The 22,924-nt window shown below is 45.5% G+C and overlaps 1 protein-coding gene across 1 annotated transcript in view; it reads right to left on the reverse strand.

Moving 5' to 3' along the window:
- Positions 1–22,924, reverse strand: part of LOC146854246 (rho crystallin-like) — a 167,735-nt gene that overhangs the window by 30,369 nt on the left and 114,442 nt on the right. The window contains exon 7 of the mRNA XM_085652027.1: positions 16,630–16,795. Coding sequence (XP_085508153.1) covers positions 16,630–16,795 — 166 coding nt within the window. The remainder of the gene's footprint in view (positions 1–16,629; positions 16,796–22,924) is intronic.

Below are 22,924 nucleotides of genomic sequence, written 5' to 3' on the forward strand. Positions count from 1 at the left end.
AGCACACGGGCTGCACCGGGCTCAGCGAACTTAGGCTCACTATACAGTAAGTCATCCTCCCAGTAAATCAGATGTTCCTTGGACCCTAGGCCTGCTGCCTGGTCTGCAGCCTGCTGCCGCACACCGACGAGAGAAGGGCACTCCTTCTGAGCCTGGCAGAATTCCTCCCTGGAGGGGCCACCCTCTTGCTGCCAATGGGTCAGCTCAGGCAACTCCCCCAGTTCGGCCACCTGCTCCCCTGTAGGTTCCAGGGCATCCCCCTCAGGTTCTGCTTCCTCCTGGACCGTGGGAACAGTGGGGGCCGGTTTCCCGCGCCCTCTGCCCCTTCCTCTCCTGGCAGGTTCCTGGGCCATTGTTCCAGGCTCCAGTTCTACTAATCCACCCTTACTGGCTGTCATGGCACGTGTGGATACACAGATCCACGCTGGCAGTCCTAACATCTCCAAGTGAGTTCTGTGCTCTACGTCCTTCCATGGAGAACTCTCCAGGTCGTTACCCAACAGACAATCTACTGGCAAGGCATCGCTGACACAGACTTCCAAGGTACCAGAGACTCCCCCCCATGTAAAGGGAACACGCGCCATCTTGCAGAGGCGAACTGAAGTGTCAGCTGCCACTACTGGGCGGAGCACATTGGGAATGACTTGCTCTTCAGACACCCACTGACACCTGACAGATGTCACACTAGCCCCGGTGTCTCTCAGAGCCTCTATCTCCCTCCCATTGATGGTCACCTTTTGCCCGTATTTCTTAGTGTTAGCGGGTATCAAGGTATCCTGGACCATCTCTTGGTCTCCTAAAGAGACATGGGTCATCATAGCTAATCCCTCTTCCCCACTGGAAATCAAATCCCCTCCCAAAGCTACACTAGCTAACCCTGGGACTGGAGCAGCAGCTGGTGCTGGGGGTTTCTTGGGACATTTAGGGGCGATGTGCCCCACTTCCCTACAAGCATAGCAAGTAGGCGGTGGTCTGTTGCCCTTAGGGGGCCAAGACCTCTTAGGCTTGGGGGCTTGGGACTCCTTCTCCTGGGAACTGTTTTGGGGCCCTTTAGAGAACTCCTTACTGTTACCCTTGTCCTCCCCACCTTTCTGATGGGGACCCTGTCCACCCTTGGCTGGCATACTTACCACCCCTTTGTTGACCCTGGTGCTAGTCCAGTGGTCTGCCTCTTTAGCAAGCTCACTGGGATCAGTTAACTTGCTGTCTAAAAGATGCTGGTGCAGCTCTGGAACACATAGACTACTCAAGTGCTCCCAACTAATCGAGTGACACAACCCCACATAATCAGTAACTTTGCTGCCCTTTATCCAACCTTCCAGTGCACGCGTGTACATACTCATACACTCCACCCACGTACTCGAATCAAGCTTCTTGAAGTTCCTAAACTTCTGGCGGTACTGTTCTGGTGTAAGCCCATACCTGAGGCATAAGGCCTCCTTCATAGTGGGGTAGGTTAAGGTCCCTGCTGCTTCTAAGGGTGCTAAGACATCCCTCCCAGGGGCCTCAAAATGCTTCCACAAACATGCTCCCTCCCCAACTCTTCTCAGGCACTTCATTCATCTTCAAGACAAGCTCATAGGATCTAAAGCACGCATAGATATCCTCACCCCTCTGATAATTCTGCACCAAATCTTTCGGTATGTATACTTTACCCGCCTGTACTGGTTGTGCGCTGCCACCATTCGGACTGGACGCCACTTGTTTGGCTTTAATGTCCAGCTCCCTCATGCTCAACTCATGAGCCAACTGGAGTTTCTTCTCTTCCAAAGCGAGAGCATTCCTCCTCTCCTCCGCCTCTTTCTCACTGTCAAGGCGCAGTTTCCTTTCTTCCGCTTGAGCTTTGAGTTTAAAAAGTTCAATCTCATGGGCCCTAACCCTCTGGTTTTCCTCCAGCTCCTCTGGAGAGAGGCTCCTACTGGAATGGCCACTGCCAGCCCTAGACGCTGGCCTATTCACTGGCAGATCATCGGATCCAAATCCGTGCTCCGGTGTGCCATCTCCTTCAGTTTCCTCGGTTGCGCCATTCTTGGCCTCCCACCAGGCCCTTAGAGCTTTCTGTAGCTCCGTCTTGTTGGCGCCGCCCTTCACTGGGCATCCAAGCTGCTTGCAGAATTGCTTTAGTTGATCCTTCTTGTACGTGAGCAACTTTTTCACCTCGAATTGCAATTCCGACTCCTCACCTACTCCATTCAGAGACATGATGCTTCGTCGATCCTCCAAGAATAGTCTTCGCAAAAAACTTCGTGCGATGCAACTGCTTACTAGATTAGTGATGTACGAAGAATCACTGCAGGTCAAGTGCAAATACTGGTTCTAATCCGCACCGCTGACCACCAATGTTAGATCTGGGGGTCTCTAGTTGGCAGAGGTATACACCTTAGACCAAATAGGGACCCTTGCTTCTAGTCAGGGTACAGGGACACACACGGTAGATAACCCCTGCTCACCCTCTAGGTAGCTTGGCTCGAGCAGACAGGCTTATCCCCAAGGCAATGTGTAAGGTATTTGCACGAAGACACCACAATGATCCCCCCTCCGCACACCACAAACTTAGACCACACAGGTGAGTTATATCAAAAATAATATATCTTTATCTAGTTTCCGCAGTTGAAATCAAGCATCACAGGTTTACACAATATTCGCTTTCTTGGTTGGTCGGGATCGTAAGACGATGGTCTCTAGTCTCTTGTGTGATTCGATACTCACTGAGAAGGAATCAGTTTGTAGGCTCTTGATGTTTAGGCAGCTACGTTGCTCCGGCGTTGTCGCTGCACTCGTTGTACAAGCGTTCCTCGAGCTGTTCGGTGCAAGGTTTCCACAACTCCCTCGACGAGCCCCCAGTGACGATGTCGACGTCACCGGAGTCAGCCACTCACAGCGCGGCTTCGTAGAGTAGGGAAGTACGACTCTCGATCTGCTTCAGGCCTCCGGGTCGCGGCAAGGCACGTGCCGATGAACACGTCGATCTTCTTGATGCGGCAACCGGTGTCAGGCCCGGGTCAGTGCGGTACTCTCCAGCAAGACAGAGAGCAGCCAGCCCACCTCACAGGCAGATGTTGAGAAGCTTGGTAGAACAGTCCACGGTCCCTGCGGCACACAGCAGCGCAGGGGGGACACAGCAGAGTCTTGGGTTCTTGGCAACCTTTCTATCCCTGGGTTGCGAAACAGGAGGCCAGCTCTTCTCAGGCCCTTGGAGATTCAGTTGAAGACACAGCACACAGCAAAGTCTTGTTTGGTCAAGTGGATAGGGTCAGCACACAGCAAGACCCCTTCTCCTCCTCAGCTTCAGTTGCACAGCAGAACAGGTCAGCCTTTAGAGCACACAGCACGGCAATCTTCCTTTAGTTCTTCAGCGGTCCGTCTTTCAGCAGAGGTTCCTCTCGATGGTCGAATCTGAAAATCTGTTGTCAGGGGTCGTATACTTATACCCCTAAAAAGTCTTTTAAGTCTTTGTGCAAGGGGGTCCTGAGCCCAGTCTGATCCAGTTCTGGGTGTTGCTGGAGCACTTTGTTTTCCTGGCCTCTACATTCTTTTCAGAGCGAGGGGCAGAGTCGTCAGCCGCCCAGCAGGAGGTGGAGCCAGTAGAGTGGCAGGCAGGCACAGCCCTATTCAATCCCAGGTGCTATCTCCTCCCTCCACTCTCCTCGCAAATGTCGCCATTCAGCAGAGGGCTGACTCAGCCAACCTCCCGGGGGATCCCCAGCCGCTGTCACTCTCAAACCAGACAGTCAATCCACAAGCACGCCCAGGCACACAGAAGGGTTAGACAAGAGAACAGCTACTCTCTAAAAAGTACTATTCTCCAACTCAGGATTTAAAAACAACCTCTCCTAAAAGATGTGTTATTAAATGCTGAGCTCAGGGATATCAAACACTCATGTCTTATCTTGTTCCTATGAGAAGATAGGCGGATAGCCATTGGCACCCGCCTCCCCCATGTTAGCCTATGGAACAAGATAACCTTGCAGTAGTGAACACACAAAATGGCCGGTGTTCACTACCAGAACATGTTACCTGCACTAGTACATGCTCTACCTTCTGCATACACTGCACCCTGCCCAGGGGGGTACCTTGGGCCTTCCATAGGGATGACTGACGTGTACGAAAAGGGAAGGGTTAGGCCCGGCCAGTGTGGACACTGGCCAGGAGGACATGGCAGTCCTGGGACTGCAGGCAGGCCTGCGGCGGCAGGCCTGTGACACTGTTTTAGGGCTACACAGGTGGGTGGCGCAATCAGCGCTGCAGACCCACTAGTAGCATCTGTCATCACCAGCCCTGGCACACACAGTGCACTTTACTAGGGACTTCACGGTGATACAGATATGCCAATCAGGTATATCCAATCAATACGATATTTTACACAGGGAGCACTTACACTCTGGCACTGATTAGCAGTGGCAGAGTGTCCAAAGCATCTAAACCAGCAAAAACAAAATCCATCACAGCATCAAAAATTCAGGTAGCAGAGGCAAAAGATAGGGGAAAAACCCACGCCAAGGATGTCAGGTCTAACAGTAATCAATACAACTGATTGTTGGGTGTGTGGACTTATGCCACATACCACAGAAAAAGGGATGCCATATTTAGTTCTTCCGTTCTCTTATGAGGGTTCTGCTTGGGCTTATTTTGTTGTCTTCTCCAACGCCTATCAAAGCAAATTCAGACGATCCGTTAGTTCATATATTGGTGGTCCAGATTTTAGTCACAGCTCATTGATAAAGGAAATGGTAGCTATGGCTAAAATCATGGAAAATAGTAAAATTTCCATTGATGAAAGAAAAGCGTATACTAATTGGAATGTCACCCATTATATCGCTAGCCTTAGTGATAAGGTTAAACAGGGAAAATCTCCACCGATTTGGACTATACCACATAAAGGAAATTTCTGTCTACAGATAAATGGTCAGTCTACTGATTCCATACAAGGAAACAACCGTTCCCACACATACGTCTACTCCTCTCAGAACTCGCCGCCTCTAGTACCATCTCAAGGCACGTATTTTATCTGCCACGATAGGGCTTACACGTGGTTGCCAACTGGTTTTTCTGGTACCTGTTATATAGCTTTCCTTCTTCCACCTACATACACCGCTTTTGCAAATCATCATCGAAACAGATATGGCAGAGGGATTATTGATTCCAAAGACACAGCAGGACAAGAGGGAGGAGATTTCCTCAAAGGATTTCTTCCTTTTTGGGGTCCTATGGCCAACTGCAGAAATATAAGACAACTGGTTCGTGTCGTAGAAACCACTATAGACATCACTATAGGAGCCTTGAGTAATATCACGGCAGAACTACGGGCGGATCGTCTTATGACCTTACAAAATCGAGTTGCCTTAGACTTTGTTCTTGCGGATCGTGGTGGAGTATGTAAATTGATCGGATCAAGTTGCTGTATTTTCATACCTAATGACGCTCCGACAGTATACCAAGCCATCTCTAAGTTACATGTAATCTCCGAGTCAATTCATCAGGACGAAGGAGATTGGTCATTATTGGAGTGGTTTTGGGGACTACTGTCCAAATGGGGTTGGAAGTTATTGACGTTTCTTGGAATAGTTTTAGCCATCATTTTCTCTTGTTGCCTTTGTATGCACTGTGGCTCCACCATCTGCGACCTTTGTGCTACTATGTGTATCCCTAAACCCAAGTCACAAAGAACAGAGAATATTAGAATGATGCTACAGCAACAGCTCGATGATCTCATGGGTATCGACATTGACTCAGATTAACATGAGTCTATATATCTTGCCTGAGTACTGGCAAAAGGAGGGTCTGAGGAAATTCTAATTTCGATCGTGATCGTATCGACCCGCCATTTTGTGCTCCGCCGCCATTTTGTGTTGCCCTCACTCAGGCAGCACGGTGAACAAAGTCTTTTCTGCTTTTTCTGCAGCATCGTGTTGACATAAGCCTTCTGCCTCTATTTACAAAGCTGGTGTTAGGACTGGCCGAGTACACTAATCCCTGTCTGGTTTTTCTAATCCCTGTCTTAACTATCTGTTGGTTCACACTATTCTCTTCTGACTTTATCTTATCGTCTGGCCTTCGCTGTCCTCTGCTCGTATTCTCTCGTTTCACAACTGTCCTCCAAAACACATAAACGTATCTCGCCACCTGCGAGTCTGTTACTAAATTAGTTCGTGGGGAGGAGTGACAAACACGGTTGGAGGAGAGGTTTCTTCGAGTAACTTGATACTTTATTTTCAAACCTTTCCTATTGGTTCTATTCTGTTTTCCAACCTTTCTTATTGGTTCTTTTTTATGTGTTTTAGGTGTGTTCTTAGTTAATGTATATGTCACCTATGTATTATATAAGATTGTGCGCCACAGAGTGAAGTGGCAGTCTCCTGAGAACATACCGTGTGTACTTCTAGGACAACTGTACTAGCTGCAGCTAATACAAATCTGATCTTTTACGCCGACAGAGTGTCCCCGTGTCTCTGTTAGCTGAAGCAGGAGAACCCAGGAGATTAAGGCGTACCCTGCGCCGCCAGACCCAATTGGTTCTGGTTCTTCAATTGGGCTCAGCCAGGAGCACGCTGTGACTCTCAAGTGAGGTTTGTCTCCTTTCCAGAGAGTAAAATAAAAAGTATTATACATCCGGCGGTGGATGTGTGTTTTTTTTTTTTTTTTTTTTTTTTAAAAACCTTTATTCGTGCATCTTAAAAGAACAAATACGGGCCTACAACCGTCAGGCCGGCCACGATACAGTAAAGCACTGATACCCACATTACAGCCCCCGTGCATCAACGGTCAGGATTAACAACAGGTTATGAGTCACATACTGGAGATATCTTCGAAACCCGGGGAAGGAGAGGTGAAGGTTAATTTTAAGTTTTTTGATAATTTTATCAGAGAAAAAAGTCAATGAAGGATAAGAGCAAAGTAGATTCGAGTCCGCAAGATAGCTTCACCACACGGGCGAGCAGCAACATCAGTAAGAACAACAATGGGAGTAAAATCTCAATCAGTGAGGCGGTGCAGAGATATATCAGGATAGTCACATGAGCAAGTACGCGCCCCTCCAGAGCCGCCCACACTCGATCCACCCCACACCCGGACCCCGAATCGAAGAAAGTAGAGCACAGAGACATAAAAGAAGAAAGGCCCATAGAACTAATTGAGAACAGAGTATTACCCCCCCACCCTACACCAATGCGGAGGCTACGGCCTACCCCCCCCCCAGCATAGTGCCTGTCGCCCAATGAACCCGAAATATAGAGAAGAGAGAAAGTAGGAACAGAGTAAAGAAGGGAAGAAAACAGAAAAGAAGGTGGGGAGGAGCCCACTGGACACCAGAGCGCCCCGAACCATCAGCCAGTTATGGCCCCCACACACTGAGAGCCCTCTACGCCAAAAAACGGCATGCAAAGATACCATGGCACCACAGTTTAAGCAAGGGATACAAGTCGCGACGAGTGCGCGCAAAACATACATACAGTCCCAGTCCCAGGCCAGCCCGTCCATAAACCATAGCGATAGAAGTCAGTCTAGCCCTGGCCCGATCGCGGGCTTGGGATTAAACCAGCTCCTGCGTGAAGGCCCCGTGTCCCGAGCAGACAAAGACAAGATGGCCGCTTGTGAGAGGATGGTGAAGTAGGATCACGAAATGGCCGCCGACCATCGATTGAGGTCCCTCGTTGCACCACATAAAATCCAAACCTGGCAAGTAAGGTACAGGAGTTCCACAAAAAGGCAGCAGTGGGCCACCGCGGACGGTCCCTCGAAGCCGTTAGGTATCGCTCAGCAGGATAGCCTCGCGGACGCGGTGAGGCAGGGAACAATGAAGCAGGCAGCCATGACCAGGGGGACAAAGTATCCGCAGTTGAGGTGGAGAGCGGTGGACCCTGGGCGCCGGGAGCGCTAGATGAAGGCACCAGTGTAGCACAATCATACACCGCCGCTGCGTCCCCGCAAGAGGACAAGAGCCCCGGGAGGCCCACGCCCTGTGGATGACAAACAGTGCGCTCACGGCCCGCAGCCGACAGTATGGGGCCAAACCTCTCACTCAGCGCCTGCAGGCCAGCGCACATCTGTAGTTGAAAGTCCCGCAGGACAGCCAGAACGGAGCCGCATGTCAGCGGAAGCTGGGCCCCAACATCGGCAGCAATCCGGGACGGCACTGTGGAGCTGGTGTCCGGAAGAGGGAGGGCGAAGTGGGCAGCGGGCGAGACCGGAGTATCACCCCCCAGCCGCGAGCAGGCACTCAACGCCATGTTTTGCCGCTATACGGTGCAATGGCCAGGGGGGGGGGTCGTGGCAAGGGGTCAATTCCCCTCAGGTCTACGCCGCAACAGGAAAGGCCGACAGTCGCTTATCTTCTCGCCGGTCCCCCCCGCCGCTGGCTAGGCAATAGGCAAAGGGGGCAGCGGCCCCCCACAGCTCGGTCCTCAGAGCGGGGCAGGAGACTCGTCGCACCGGGGCCCACCCCACAGCTCCAGCCCGTCAGGCACAGGGTGCAGAAGGTGTCCGGCCGTCTCTCCCCGGGCTCATCCGGCAACGATCCATGGTGCGAGGCGAGATCGGGACCGCAAGGCTCAGGTTAGCGCTAGCTGGTCCGGTAACTGCGGAGCTTCCAGGAGGCCGGCAAAGGCCGTACGGGCGCAGGGTTTCAGTGCCGAGGACAAAAGCACCCAGAACTCGGGCATCCGGGCGGGCTGAGACTCCGGGAAAGCAGCAGCGCGGTCAGTGCGTCTTCGCACACGGTGCACCTCGAGAATCGGCGAGGATGGGCATCAGGATAGTAGTCCGAGGCCACGGACCGACGGAGCCGGGCGCTCAAGCGTCTGCTCCGGTCGCCATCTTGGCTCCTCCCCCCGTGGATGTGTGTTTTATTAACCGTGAGGGGGGTTTCTTGCATAGTTTGGTCGAATTTTTGTCGAATCCCCTTTGAATGGCTTGGTGTGCGTGTGTATTAAATGTGCCCGTCAATAGCTATCCATGTTTGTATAAATAAACGACAAGGGTGTCTACTTGAAGAGTACCCACCAGCGGGGGCGCCGGGATTAGGCACGGTAGGGCGTCAGACACGTCAGAGCTTCACTAGCAGTGTAAATACATTCCAAGAGGATTCATTGTATGCATAGTCGCCTTTTAATGCATATCACGCAAATCGTCATGGTGATAGGTACATACGGTTTGTCCACCATGTCCTAGGTGTTTCTATAAATATATTAAAAAAAAAAAAAAAAAACAAAGGCCGGCCCCGGGGGATGGGGTCCCCGGGGCCATAAGTGGCCTGAGGAGGGGGGCAACGCAGCCCCCCTCCTAAAGAATTAAAAAAAAAAAAAGGCCATGACCCGGGGCCGTGGGAGGGCCAATTAATTTTTTTCACCAAAAAAATTTAGGGTGCAGGCCCTGAGGGATGGGGTCCCCAGGGCCAATAAATTAGAAAAAGAAGGGGGGCCACACAGCCCTCCTTCTCAAAAAAATAAAATAAATAAAAGACCGGCATCTCACCAGAGGCCACGCCCCCTCCTTGCAGCACTCTGCAAACGCGCCCCCTGGCCAGTTGTAAGTTGGGGAATTAATTCACCTTCAATACTTAGGGTCCCTGAGGGCCAACTAGCCCAACAGGTATCTCCAGTATGCGACAGGTGTTCTGAGGCCACGTCCCTTTTTACACCTCTATGCAACGCAGCTCTGTGGCGCTTACTGGAGGTACCTAGTGGGCTAGTTTGACCCTAGGGACCCTTAGGATTCAAGGGGACTTAATCTCTCAACTTAGAACGGCCACAGGGCGTGTTTATACAGTGGTGAAGGGAGGGGACGGGGCCTGAGGTGACGTGTGCAAACACGCCCTGTGGCACGTTTTAAGTTAGGGAAATAATTCCCTTTCAATCCTGAGGGACCCTGGGGGCCAATTAGCCCACCAGGTGCTTCCAGTAAGTGCCACTGCTCTGTGTTGCAGAGAGGTGGTGCAGGCCGTGCCCCTTTTTACACCTCTCTGCAACACAGCTCTGTGGCGCTTACTGGAGGTACCTAGTGGTCTAGTTGGACCCTAGGGACCCTCAGGATTCAAGGGGACTTAATCTCCCAACTTAAAATGGCCACAGGGCGAGTTTACACAGTGGGGAAGGGAAGGGACGGGGCTTGAGGTGACGTGTGTAAACACGCCCTGTGGCGCGTTTTAAGAGGTAGTTTTAATCCCCTGCACTATTATATACTAGGGGCTTACAGAGGAGGTTGTGCTAATCACAGGGGGACCCCAACGCATAGTGTTCCCTAGTGTATGTAGGTGTTTTCACTGTATCTTTTAACATAGCACTGGCTCTAGGACTGGTTAGTCAGACTCAGTTACCACCAGTATCCGTCTGAAAAAGTTGAGGGTACAGGATGATTTTGCAACAAGGCTTCTTTCTGCTCTTCTGTTTGTTCTTTCTGCACGTTATCCTTCTTCCTGCACTTTTCTTCGTCTTTGAGGACTTCTGTGGCTTCTTTCTGCATTTCTTTTTTTTCTTTCTGTGCGTTTTTTCTTCTTTCTTCACTTGTCCTATCTCTGTAGGCATAGTTAGAAATTAGCATTTAAAAAACCTTTGAAATTCACTGAAAAAACCATAGGTTTCAGGCACGTTATAGTTAGGAATTAGCATTTAAAAAACCTTAGAAATTCACTGAAAAAATCATAGGTTTCAGGGGCGTTATAGTTAGCTGGACTTTTCACTCGTTCAAAACCATTGAAATTCCCCGTTATAGTTAGTTCAGCTAACTATAACTCGCGCACCCGCAATGCACTGCTGATGACGTTACATATTACATCACTCATGACATGGTCAGTGACATCACTCATGACATCACTGATGACATCTCAAATGACATCACTGATGACATCACTGATTACATCATCCTTGTGATAGAGTGGCAGACCTCCTCTCCCCCTAATATAACCTTTGATCCACACATTCAAAAATAGAAACTAAAATTTTCAAAACAATGGACATACCAATACCAGTTACAACAACCTATTCAGTAATTCTAAGATCCACATACACATCCACTCATTCACCAACAGTCCTTTACAGTCACTCATACATGTACTCACTCATCATATGTACTCATACAGCTATACATCCTGTTACACAACGCCACTCATCCATAGAGTTACTCACACACATAGTCACTCATGCTAATAAAGAATCAAACATCCATTTACTTGCATATACAGTTATACACTCACGACCACACTTACTTCTACAGAAACTTACACATACTTAGTCTTTTAAACAATCACTTATAGAAACATATACTTATTCATACAGGAACTCTTTCAATCTCTCACTCTCACATATTCTCACTCATATACACCAATAGTCACATATACTAGTTTAAAACATATGTAGTTACTCATAAAGACACTATTGAGACAGTCATTCACTCACTAACACACCCATGCACACACTCATCCACCCATACAGTCCTGCACACATGCTGTCTTCAACACATACAAACAGTGAGTCACTCATTCATGCACCTATGCACTACGTAATACCCCCCACCAAACCATACAGACACTCAGACACTCATCCTGATACTCCAAAAACCAACTAATAACCTATAATGACACTCATGTAGCTACTCACCCACCCATGCAGCCACTTATACACAAAGTGAGAGACTGATACAGATATTTACATATTTAAACATTACTCACTAAGCCATGTATTCACTAAGATACACTTAATCAGTCAGTTATACAATCAATTTTTCAAAAACAAATCATCCATTTAGACACTTATATACCCATGTATTCTTCCATCGACCTTGAGATATACATATATAAAACATATGTATTTTTCAGAAAAACACACATTCACTGGATGATGTCATTAGTGATGTCATCAGTGATGTCATTTGTGATGTCATCAGTGATGTCATGAGTAATGTCACTGACCATGTCATGAGTGATGTAATATGTGACGTCATCAGCAGTGCATTGCGGGCGCGCGAGTTATAGTTAGCTGAACTAATTATAACGGGGGAATTTCAATGGTTTTGTACGAGTAAAAAGTCCAGCTAACTATAACGCCCCTGAAACCTATGGTTTTTTCAGTGAATATATATATAGTTAAGGAACTCCTGTGGTGCACTGCACAGATGGGTCTGCCACCTGCAGAGGGTGGGGGCAGGCTCTGTGGTCAACCCCTACATGGGTTTGCCATTCAGTGGTGGGTTGGATACAGGGCAAACCCCTGCTGCACACTGCCAAAGACCATACACAGAAGAGGTTGACTGTCAATGGCAGAGTGGACACAGGGCCTAGGGCCACACCCACTGCCCATGCTGAAGGCCTTGAATAGCCAATGTTGCTGTCCATGGTGGGTCTGATGCAGGGCATAGCTGCAGACCAGGCCCTGCAGGAAAATACCACAGGGCATGTCCGAAGGCCGGTTGAGGACAGGTTGGGTGCTCTACATGGCACCCAAGTGTTCGACCACCTGAGTGCATTCCCTGTTCGCAGGCTAGGTCTTGAGACCAACTCCCACTGTGAATGACCATAAAATATATAGTTAAGGAAGCCCTGTTGTGCACAGCACAGTAGGGGTATGCCATAGCAGAGGTTGAGGGCAGGCTCTGTGGTCAACTCCTAAATGGGTTTGCCATTCAATGGTGGGTTGGGTACAGGGCAAACCCCTGCTGCACACTGCTAAAGACCATACACAGAAGGGGTTGACTGTCAATGGCAGAATGGACACAGGGCCTAAGGCCACACCCACTGCCCATACTGAAGGACTTGTGTAGCCAAAGTTGCTGTCCATGGTGGGTTTGATGCAGGGCATAGCTGCAGACCAGGTCCTGCAGGAAAAACTACAATAAATGTCCGAAGGCAGGTTGAAGTCAGGTTGGGTGCTTCACATGGCACCCAAGTGGTCGACCACCTGTGTGCATACCCTGTTCGCGGGCCAGGCCTTTAGACCAACTCCCATTGTGCATGACTAAAAGTCATGCACAACTCAGATTGTGTATAAAATGCATCATAAATAAAAACTAGAAATTCACTGAAAAAAACCAGTTAAAACTGAGTTTTAGTTCTGGCTCAAAAACATAAAACCGCAAAAATGTTCCATTTATAGAGTTAATTGGTGTCCTTCATCATACTCAAAAGATCAATTTGTTAATGTCACAGGAGAAAAAGTCAATCTAACAAAAGCAAAATATGGTGAGCGATGTCAGTTATGGCACGTGTTGTGTGCACTCAAAACTGTAACTGGCAATTGTCAGCAGTTTTACACATTTCAGCCATAACCATAACTCACTTTTTAACTATGTTTTTTCAGTGATTAAAGTTAAGTACAAGCATCAGCCAATAAGCCTCCACAAGAGGTGAGGTATTGTTTTTATGTACAAGTACAGAACTCCTGTCCTATGGTCAGACAAGTATGGACAATGTAGAGAATATGCTTTATTTAAGTACATATTTATATAATTACATGATTTTATTGTGCTAGAAGCAACACTTATTTATGCTTACAATAATATAAATATTAGTGATTTAGGTTCTTAAGTACTCATGCATGTAATTATTCTGTATAGCACAGGGACAAAGTATGATTAAACATTTGTTTTTACTTACATTTGTTTATCCAAACATTAATGAAGCATGGTGTGCAATATTAAAGCACAGTAATATGAATGCATTGTAGATCTATGTAAGATATTACCAATAGCAATTTTTATATGACTGTATATCATATATTTTTGGATTGGGATTTTCTCTGCCTGTTACAGGAACTTATTCTTCATAGGGATTATTTATAGAGCCATCATGACCAGCAACCCCACTTATTTTAGAGACACACAGCCATCTTTGGTAGTTATCGGCATCCCCACAGCCAAGAAGCCATCATACTTCAGACTAAGAAGTGAAAAAAGTTTTTTAAAAGGCGAAAAAAATAAGGGCCTGATTCACAAAACTAACTTAGGACAAAATCCTAAACTTACTACTTTTGGTATTCACAGAAGGCATTTAGTAGTGTTAAAGTTAGGGTTTGGTCTTAAGTCTGTCTTAGGTCTGTCTTACGTCTGTCTTAAGTCTGTCCTAAGTGTGTCTTAAGTTTGTCTTAAGACTGTCTTAAGTCTGTCTTAAGTCTGTCTTAAGTCAAACTTAAGACAAAATACTAACTTTACTACTACTAAATGCCTTCTGTGAATACCAAAAGTAGTAGGACAGACTCAAGACAGACTTAAGACAAACTTAAGACAGACTTAAGACAAACTTAGGACAGACTTAAGACAAAATCCTAACTTTACTACTACTAAATGACTTCTGTGAATACCAAAAGTAGTACGTTTAGGATTTTGTGTATTTGTCTTCCATTCATCCAGGGTTTATAACAGCAGCCACATATTCATAAAGACAGCCCAACTGAAGACTCACCTCTTTAAAGAACACTACATAACAATGCAATGACAGTCAATAACTCAACTACCTCTGCTATAACTCAAGCGTACGGCTTATCCTGAGTCTTTAATAATGCCTTGGGATGGCCTGGCTGATCTTCCAGAACCACTCTTAACCACAATATAGCCCAGACCTGGCAAGAGACAGTTAGTAAGACTGACATTATTATTATTATTGGTAGTAGTAGTAGTAGAGATTTATGGAGCATATATTTTGCTTATTATTATTAGAGATTTGTAGAGTGCATAGCTACCCTATCAGGGTTTCCCAGCACTAAGTAATCCAGAGTGGATCGACCCAGACTAACACCACACACACACTCAGAAAGGCCAGGTCTTTAAAACCTTTCCAAAAACCTTGAAAGATCGGCACAATCCCACAGCAGTAGGCAAAGTATTCCACAGCTTGGGACCCAGATAGGAGGAGGACCGGTCCCCTTCACGCCTTCTCCTCTCTTTGGGGACTTTGGAGTGATTTTTATCACAGGAGTGCAGAGAGTAGTTCGACTTGTAAGGTGACAGCAAAGATCTTAGATATTGGGGACCTGAATTTGAACCTGAATTTAGCATTACCTTAGGAAAGTCAACGATAAGTAAGCTGGGCACAGGAACAGGCCTCTGTGTTATGTCTTGCGTACATTCAGTCTCTGTCCTAACCATTTGCCAGGGAGAGCTTCAATGTACCGAGCGGGGAGACGTGGTTAGCCCAAACCCGGAGTCATTTCTCTTGCTGAAGATGAGTGAGAGGGTACCACTTCACTGTGATCCACAGGTTTTTATTGACTGTTCTGCAGAAATGTTTCAATTCGCCTAGCTAGTACATGAAGCCCTTGGGTAGGGAAACCCAACTGGTAAGATGGTACCGCGTGCTATTACCACATGCCTTGTATGTGTCTGCTAATCTACTTAATGCCAATACTTCAAGCCTTGAGCAAAGGGACAGCGGTCTTTGTGGGACCCCTGGAATTACATAGTCTCTGAAAGGTTCTTCTTCTTTCTGATGTAGAGAAGGCATGTCCAACCTTGCTCATGAGAGCCGGATCCATGCCAGATTGACGTAGCCGTTAAATATGTAAATACATATGTTTTAAATTGCTTTAAATATTATGTGAATATCACTAAAATCTTGCATTGAACATCATTTTGTAGAGCATTTGTCCCGGGCCTCTAACCTAATATGTAAGGATGCATTGCTTCTTACACTTTTCTGTTACCCTACTTTAGGTGAGCATTGAAAAAGTCACAGAGTGACTTCAGTCAAACGTAATCTGACGGTTCATGGTGCTAGAATGCAGTAGAATCTTGTAAACTGCATCCCTGGTGTTCTCTTGATAGCATTGTTTTTAAGAGTTAAATAACCCAGAGATAAGCCTATAGAGATCTTTGCTTCTCCAAAGCTGAAGAGTTGTACTGATCCATCCAAGATGGTTTTGCAGAGGCGTTCAGTTTCAGGGCACACAGAAGAATCTTTCATTAAGTTACCATGACTTACAGCTGAGACCTGTGAAGTGTATTCTTGCCTCTCTACAAAATAATAAGTGTATTTATTCAAACCCAGACAGAATTATCAGGAGGTACTGAAGACACCTCGCCTTCCTCAACCAATTGAGCCATTAAGCCAAGAAATCAAGTGCAAATTATATTCCAGTAAAAGCTGGGTCACACAATTATTTACAACACCTAGAAATGACAGAACTGTGGTTATAATTATGTTCCCTGGCTTAGCCAGTGTAGAACTGTCTTGAGTAAGGAAAGATGGCCAATCAATCAATCAGAATCTTGTAAAGCGTGACTACTGACCTGTGAGGGTCTAAAGGCGCTGGCCAAGATTTACAAAGGAATTTGTCCTACAGTACAAAATCCCTAAAGCTGGTATTTATCATTTCAAATTAAGATTGTCATAAACCAGGCAAAACAACATAGTAAATCTGACCACTTCCTAGCCGCTTTCGTGCTTTCTCTGGTGGATTCTCTTTTGACTTCATTTCTAATTCAACTTTTCCATTAATGTTTCTTAGGAATCCTAGGGTTGTCAGCTCACTGGGCTCGTGCAATTGTCTTTTGGCTTGGTTTCCATGATGCACTACAGTTTGGTGCTAGCTCCTTGTTTAGATCTTGGCCAAGGCATATCGATATAAAAACGCTTGTCCATACTTCATGCAGCAGAAGCATTCTTTCTACAACCCCTATCCTCCCAAATCCCAATGTTCTCCAGTGCTTTACCTGTAGGTTTTGCTTGAGACGTTCTGGGTTGAAGCTCTTTGCTAGGACAATAACACCTGACTGCAGTACATAGCGCATAGCCACAGCCGCAGCGGACTGGTTGTATTTTTTGCCAATAGCAATCAAGACAGGATCTTCCAGCAGGACAGGAGTGCTCGGATCCACCCTGAAGAAGGGAGCAGGACATAGAAAATGCATTTTGTTACTCGCTGTTGTCAAAAAGAGACAGGGCACACACAAGTGACTGTGGAGTGAGAGACTGATTCAGGTTCTACCTTACTCGTTAATAGATTCACATTTTGCATTTTTTGTTAAGCCACTTTTGCGCTAACATTTCCACTTACAAACCAGTGCAAAATTACAGGTCCCCGCTGTATCAGTGGCAATATATTCAAAATGTCTCATACGTTTTATTTTGTGGAATGCTGAAATACTAATTGTGATGTTTTGTTCTAATGGTTCCCTAATACTATGATGCTAGAAAGAAATCTTGAAAGTGTAGAACTCGTAAGTAAGACCATTTAGTGTTTATAAAGAAAATATACTTGTATAGAATCCCTGAAACATCTGACTATTTCTACACAATATGACATTGAAATGCTCAACGTAAAATAGACAGTTCTGTAATATGATACTAGTTACTAAAAATAGAATAGTTCGAAAATATAATTTTAATATGTCATTAACTGCCCTGGTATTAAATTGTCTGGAAAAATTGAGAAGTACCTACTATTATGATCTTAAATTGCAAAGGCCTTCTCTCTATTCTATTTAGTACCAATACATGTTTATACATCTATAATCAAAGGATTTTTGTTTAATAAAATGAGTTTGTTGTATTTGTAGCTACCTTTATTCCCCAAACATCTATAGCAAATCATGGAAGAAATAAAAAAAGATACTCTACTTACTGATTTAAATTAATAAATAACTACAGCATCGCATTATTCGCATTCCGAGGTGAAGGGTTTAAACCAGTTTTGCTTGTATATTTGACATTTTATTGGATGTAAAAAAAACAATTCTACAAACTTTGCAATTTCTAACGTCTGTAGTAAGGGATTTTGAGAACCCATGGAAGGACAAGAACAATTTTAGCAATTCTCTGAAGACATGCAGAATTAGTATAAAGTCTGTGTGGCAGGCTATATCTAAGGATGTAGGGAGGTCAACGAGAACTAGATATGCGACTGCTTACTGGTCTTTTACACAGAAGTCAGCGCTGCATTTCTCCTGTACATAGCGCATTCGTAATAAATTGCGTCAAGGATGACGCAGGCTTGGAGATGAGCCAGTATAGGTTGGTCATTAGATGGCAATTTGATAGCATGTGTTTTGTAATTGTTTTAGGAAGGCAAATGTTTGTGGCATAGAAAAAGTCCCTTTTGGGGGTGTTAATAATTGTCAAGATGCCCTCTGGATCACCAGAGACGAATGCGACATCATGCGGCTCAATGTGCAGGCACAATTAGTCAGGCTGCGGGACGACATTTCACATTGGAGACACTTGCCGGTCTCTTTGATGGGCAGGGCGGTCATCTTTAAGATGATGGCAGTCCCACGCCAACTGTACATTATCCAGAACATCCCATACTTGATCCCGGACTCGTTCTTCCAGTCGTTGGAATCTGAGCAGCGCTTGCTGCTCTGGAGGGGTGGTAGCCCAAGAATCACACTTGTTAAGCTTATGCGAGGTATTTATGATGGTGGTCTTGCCGTCACTGATATTCAGAAGTATTATTGGGCTTCCCAGCTGGTCAATATGAATGGCTGGGTCTCCTCTCCCTTGGATGAACCCGGGTATAGAGTAGACCGCTTGGCATTTGGCGCTAACAGTTATTTAACAGAGCTCTATCGGAAGGGAAGATCGAATTCGCTCCTCCCGGTCCACACTAGGACAGTTCTTGTGACACATGTGTTCATGGCTGTGGCGAGGTGGGATCATTTTTTCACATCTTATGTTCCTGTCCAGTGATCCAAACGTACTGGGAGGGAGTCACCTGAGTAATGACGCATGTAGTGGGGGAGGATGTCCCGCTTGATCCACGGTGGCTTATCCTGGGGGTGTCACGGGAGGATAGGTGGCCACAATGGGTTGGGACATGGTTGTCCCTGGCTGGGGGAGTGGCGAAGTGCAATGTTGCCGGGGAATGGGGGGCGTGCGCACCTCCTACAGTCGCAGTTTGGAAGAAGGAGCTAGACTGGTGCTATGGGGTAGAGCGTGTGATCTACCAGAGTCGGGGTTGCCCACGGAAAGGAGCGAAGATTTGGGACGTATGGGTTAAATACAGGGCGCTCAGCTAGAGGCTGGGGGGGGGGGTGTATTCTGGAGATGGGATAAGATTGTTATGTAGGGTTTCCTGGGAGGGTAATTGTGATATGAATCATCTTTGTGGACATATACGCCGCGCTATGTAACTTTTGCACTGCCTGCCTGCCCGATTCTGTACCTAACTCAAGTAACCGTGATGAAGCTTGTTTTTGTTTCAATAAAAAGACTCTTTCAAAAAAAAAAAAATGTCAAGATATGGGAATAGAGTAATCATCCTATAGTAACAAGGCTGATATCAGATCTGAAAGTCTGATTATTTGGAGGAGTGTGCATAGGCTTTATGTGTAGATCTTTTCCATACGGAAGTGTGTTTTTGTGTGTGTATGTGATGCAGTAATTATACTTAGGTTCTAGTTTTTGCAGTCAAAGGGGGCCTAATGAATCCTGAGGAAAACATCTCACCCTTTAACTGCATTTTCCTTTGAGAAACTATTTCAGACCACATATTACTTTTCTCAAAGGAGGACCTCCCTACAAAATAAGATACATCCTCTGTTCTCAAATGCCAGCCCACCCCTCTCTCTCTTTTGAATCCCTTTACCTACTATTATCCATCTATTAAGGGAACACTGCTCTGTGATGAGCTCTGCATTTTACAGTACTTGCAGTCACCAGGTTCGGAATGCCTCCCTGTTGAACCACAATGAGTTCCCATTTTGCAATATAATGCCAGTCCGCCTAGCAAGCACCTGTCACTTTCTGCCATGTTCAACCACCATGGCAATATCTGGAGGACTTTGTGTTTTTTGAATGCAACAATTGGATCTCTTCTATCAGTCTCTTTCAGCCATGTTTTTTTTAAAGAGTTTGGCAATGAGATCTTGGCTTTTCCTAGTGAAGTATTCATCTCTCATCTAATCTTATTGACTGTTTGAGGGCATCCTTCCGCCTCCACCATAGTGCTTGAATTCAACTCCTAACAGGACTAATTTAACTCCAAGTCCGCGCCTTCAAGTTCTCAAACAGTCATGTAAGACTACTCATGCGTGGGAAAGCTACACCTTTCATAGTGTGTGTACACATTTGGATTTACAGAGGCTTTGCTTTTTGTCAGCCCTTGTATTGGAACAGTGCACAGGTACAGGAACACTGTTAGTCCAACAGAATCAGTGTGCTCTGTCTTTGCACTTGTTGCGCTGGTGCTCTTGTGGCTGCCTGGTGCCAACAAAGGCACCTTTGTGCCATAGTGCAAGGGTGTCTGCGTTATGGTCAGGATAGGTTTTGTGCAGGAAGACATCAAAATCCATGCATCACCCATGGAAATCCTACCTCACACAAAGTAACATAACGCAGCGCAATGTACTGCATTGAATTACTTTTTCTTACAAAGCCATTTGGGTGGCTTTGTAAACATCAAAAAGGATATTGCAATAGGGGCTGCATTAAAGAATTGACACAACTCTGACATAAAATGTTTGTAAATCTGGACCTTGGTGTCTAAGGAGTAAAAGACAGAATCAGCCACTTCTCAATACTACAGTTTGGCCAATAAATGATAAAAAAAGGTCAGTTAACCCACCTGCTGCATACTAAATTATGAGTACTACTAAACAGCCCTAAAAGCCTTCAGCACTAATTATGCATGGTGATGCTGCTTGGTGCCGGAAAGTATATGCACTACTAGTGGTCTGTGTGACTCTCTGTATCATGTCCTTTGGTGTCAAGGAATCCATGAAGTGCCCACAATTTGAGCAGACAACTACACCAGTAAGCAAACTGGATTTTCTCTTTGTTCTCAGCAAATAAACTAAGATAAAATTTTGCTCATGACGTGAAGCCTTGGAAGTATTGTATTGTACTGTATTGCAACATTTACATAGCACTAACTGACCCTATATGCTTCACGGAAGCGCATTCCTGCCTGCATAGCAAGCTATGCCGTGTGAGGTATGTAGTTAGAAGGGTGTTGTTTTAGGTTTTTATCCTATGTGGGAACTATTTCCATGTCATACTTGATGACCAATGAGGTGTTAGAGGACTCATTTCTTAGCAGTGTGGTGGATGAAGAGATGTGAGAGACAGAGGCAGTATGTAAGGGTTTCAGTAAGCTCACAGCTTTGAACAGCTCTGCAGGTCCTTTATGGTATTTGTTATGACCACAGTGTAGTCAGCTGATTACTCCACTGGGTTGTTCATCCTGATATTTTGCTTAAATGTTATTGTCCCGAGCAGGTATCATTGGAGAGAGAAGTGGTAGGGCAGTCTGCTGTGAAGGACTCTGTTACCGTCATACCACACCTGCATGCTGTTGTGATATGTAAAGAAGCAGTCATAGTATGTAGCTGGTTACAGCCTGCTGTGATAGACTAGATTAAACTCCTTTGATTGTTCAGCAATATGTGGCAGATCTCTTCAGTTATTCCATACCTGTCCGGTTGGTGATGGCAGGTTTATATGCTGGTACAGCACAGGGAATGGATAGGACCCCCATAGCTGATATACCATATGTATGCATAAGATCATTAGGCAGTATAAAGATTGTGCAGTCAAGCGTATCTACAATTGGCTGTCAACTGCTGAGTGTTATGGTATTAGTATTAGGGATGGCCAGAAAGGTTATATATGAATTAACATTGTTTTAGATGAGCCATAGTGCAGCCCTTCTTAACTTACCTGGATATAGATTGATATTCAAACACTCTGACAGGGGTTTATGATGGTGGAACAGCCATACCAGGTGTTCACAAATATTACTGGCCACCACAATTTTTTAATTTAATAAAAGTAAAGTTTCTGAACATTATTCGTAGTCACCACTGTTGTAACTTTGTGAAGATTAGATGAGTAAGTTATGGTAAAAGACGTTACAACCATTAATGGTCCACCTGTCAAGAATACCCATAACAGGTTTTGAACATTTATGAATGGAGTTTGTCAGATGCATGATGAGTGCTACCTCCATTAGACAGCTTCATCTATCACATCATTCATTTAGTGCCTGTCCATGGGAAACACTTGAATGGGGAGTGAAAATGAAGAGAAAGGCATTCACAAACGGTGATGGTGCAGTGAGAGACCCCAACACTTACTACAGTGGGATTTAAACAATGCATTAGTTCTTTGTTGTTAACTTAAACTTTGAAATGTTTGGTAGTTTATGGGTATGTCTGACTTAAATGAATCACCGAACAGCGATTGGCTCAATGATAACATGCAACCATTAAAAAACTGCACTTCGAAGAACGTAAAATCTGGGGAAACGCACATAGATACTCATGCCAAATATTACTCACAGCACAGAAACAATTTTCAGCTTCTCCTGTCTTTGCAGGACTACATACTTTCAACTGTATAATACCCTCAAATAGCCAGGCAAGCTAGACTTATACAGCTGGCACCAAAAAATGTAGGCTACATAATGTGGCGTGTGGAGTTACGGTGGTCAATACTGACATCAAGACAGACCTTTCTCCTGTGGTGATTTGTGGTTATACCCATATACAAAGTGTTTTTCTGGATCTTCTCCAAATACAACTTTTATTTGTATTTGGTAATTTAATTACAATTTCCAACCATATCACCCATGTTTCTCATATGGTCTTTAGGCAAATTATAGTCAATAGGTAAATAACCTTTATTTTTCACATTCTACAGCAGTTGGTGGAGCTATTGGGTAGGTCATGATTTTAAAGACTTCTCCCATGTGAATTTTACATTATTGTGTCGAAGGGAGTAATATTTTGCTTTAGAAAATGTTTTTTGTTTAATGTATGTTTCCCCAGATTGTGTCTGCTCTGCTTACTGTCCTCTTCTCAAGGATCGGGTCTTTTATGGGGGATTTTTAGGTTGTCTTAGAAGGGCAAGTTGGGCCAGGGTTGTATGTTGGAACAACGAGTTCCACAACTATCCTAACAATGAGGTTGCTACCAGGACCTTGTCTAAACCACGATTCTTTTACCATGCAGTCCGAAAAATTGTGGTAAAGGCATGCATGGGAAATAAAATGCATACCAACTACTACCC

This window comes from Triturus cristatus, chromosome 4_1 (assembly GCF_964204655.1).
Source record: "Triturus cristatus chromosome 4_1, aTriCri1.1, whole genome shotgun sequence".
Lineage (NCBI taxonomy): Eukaryota > Metazoa > Chordata > Amphibia > Caudata > Salamandridae > Triturus > Triturus cristatus.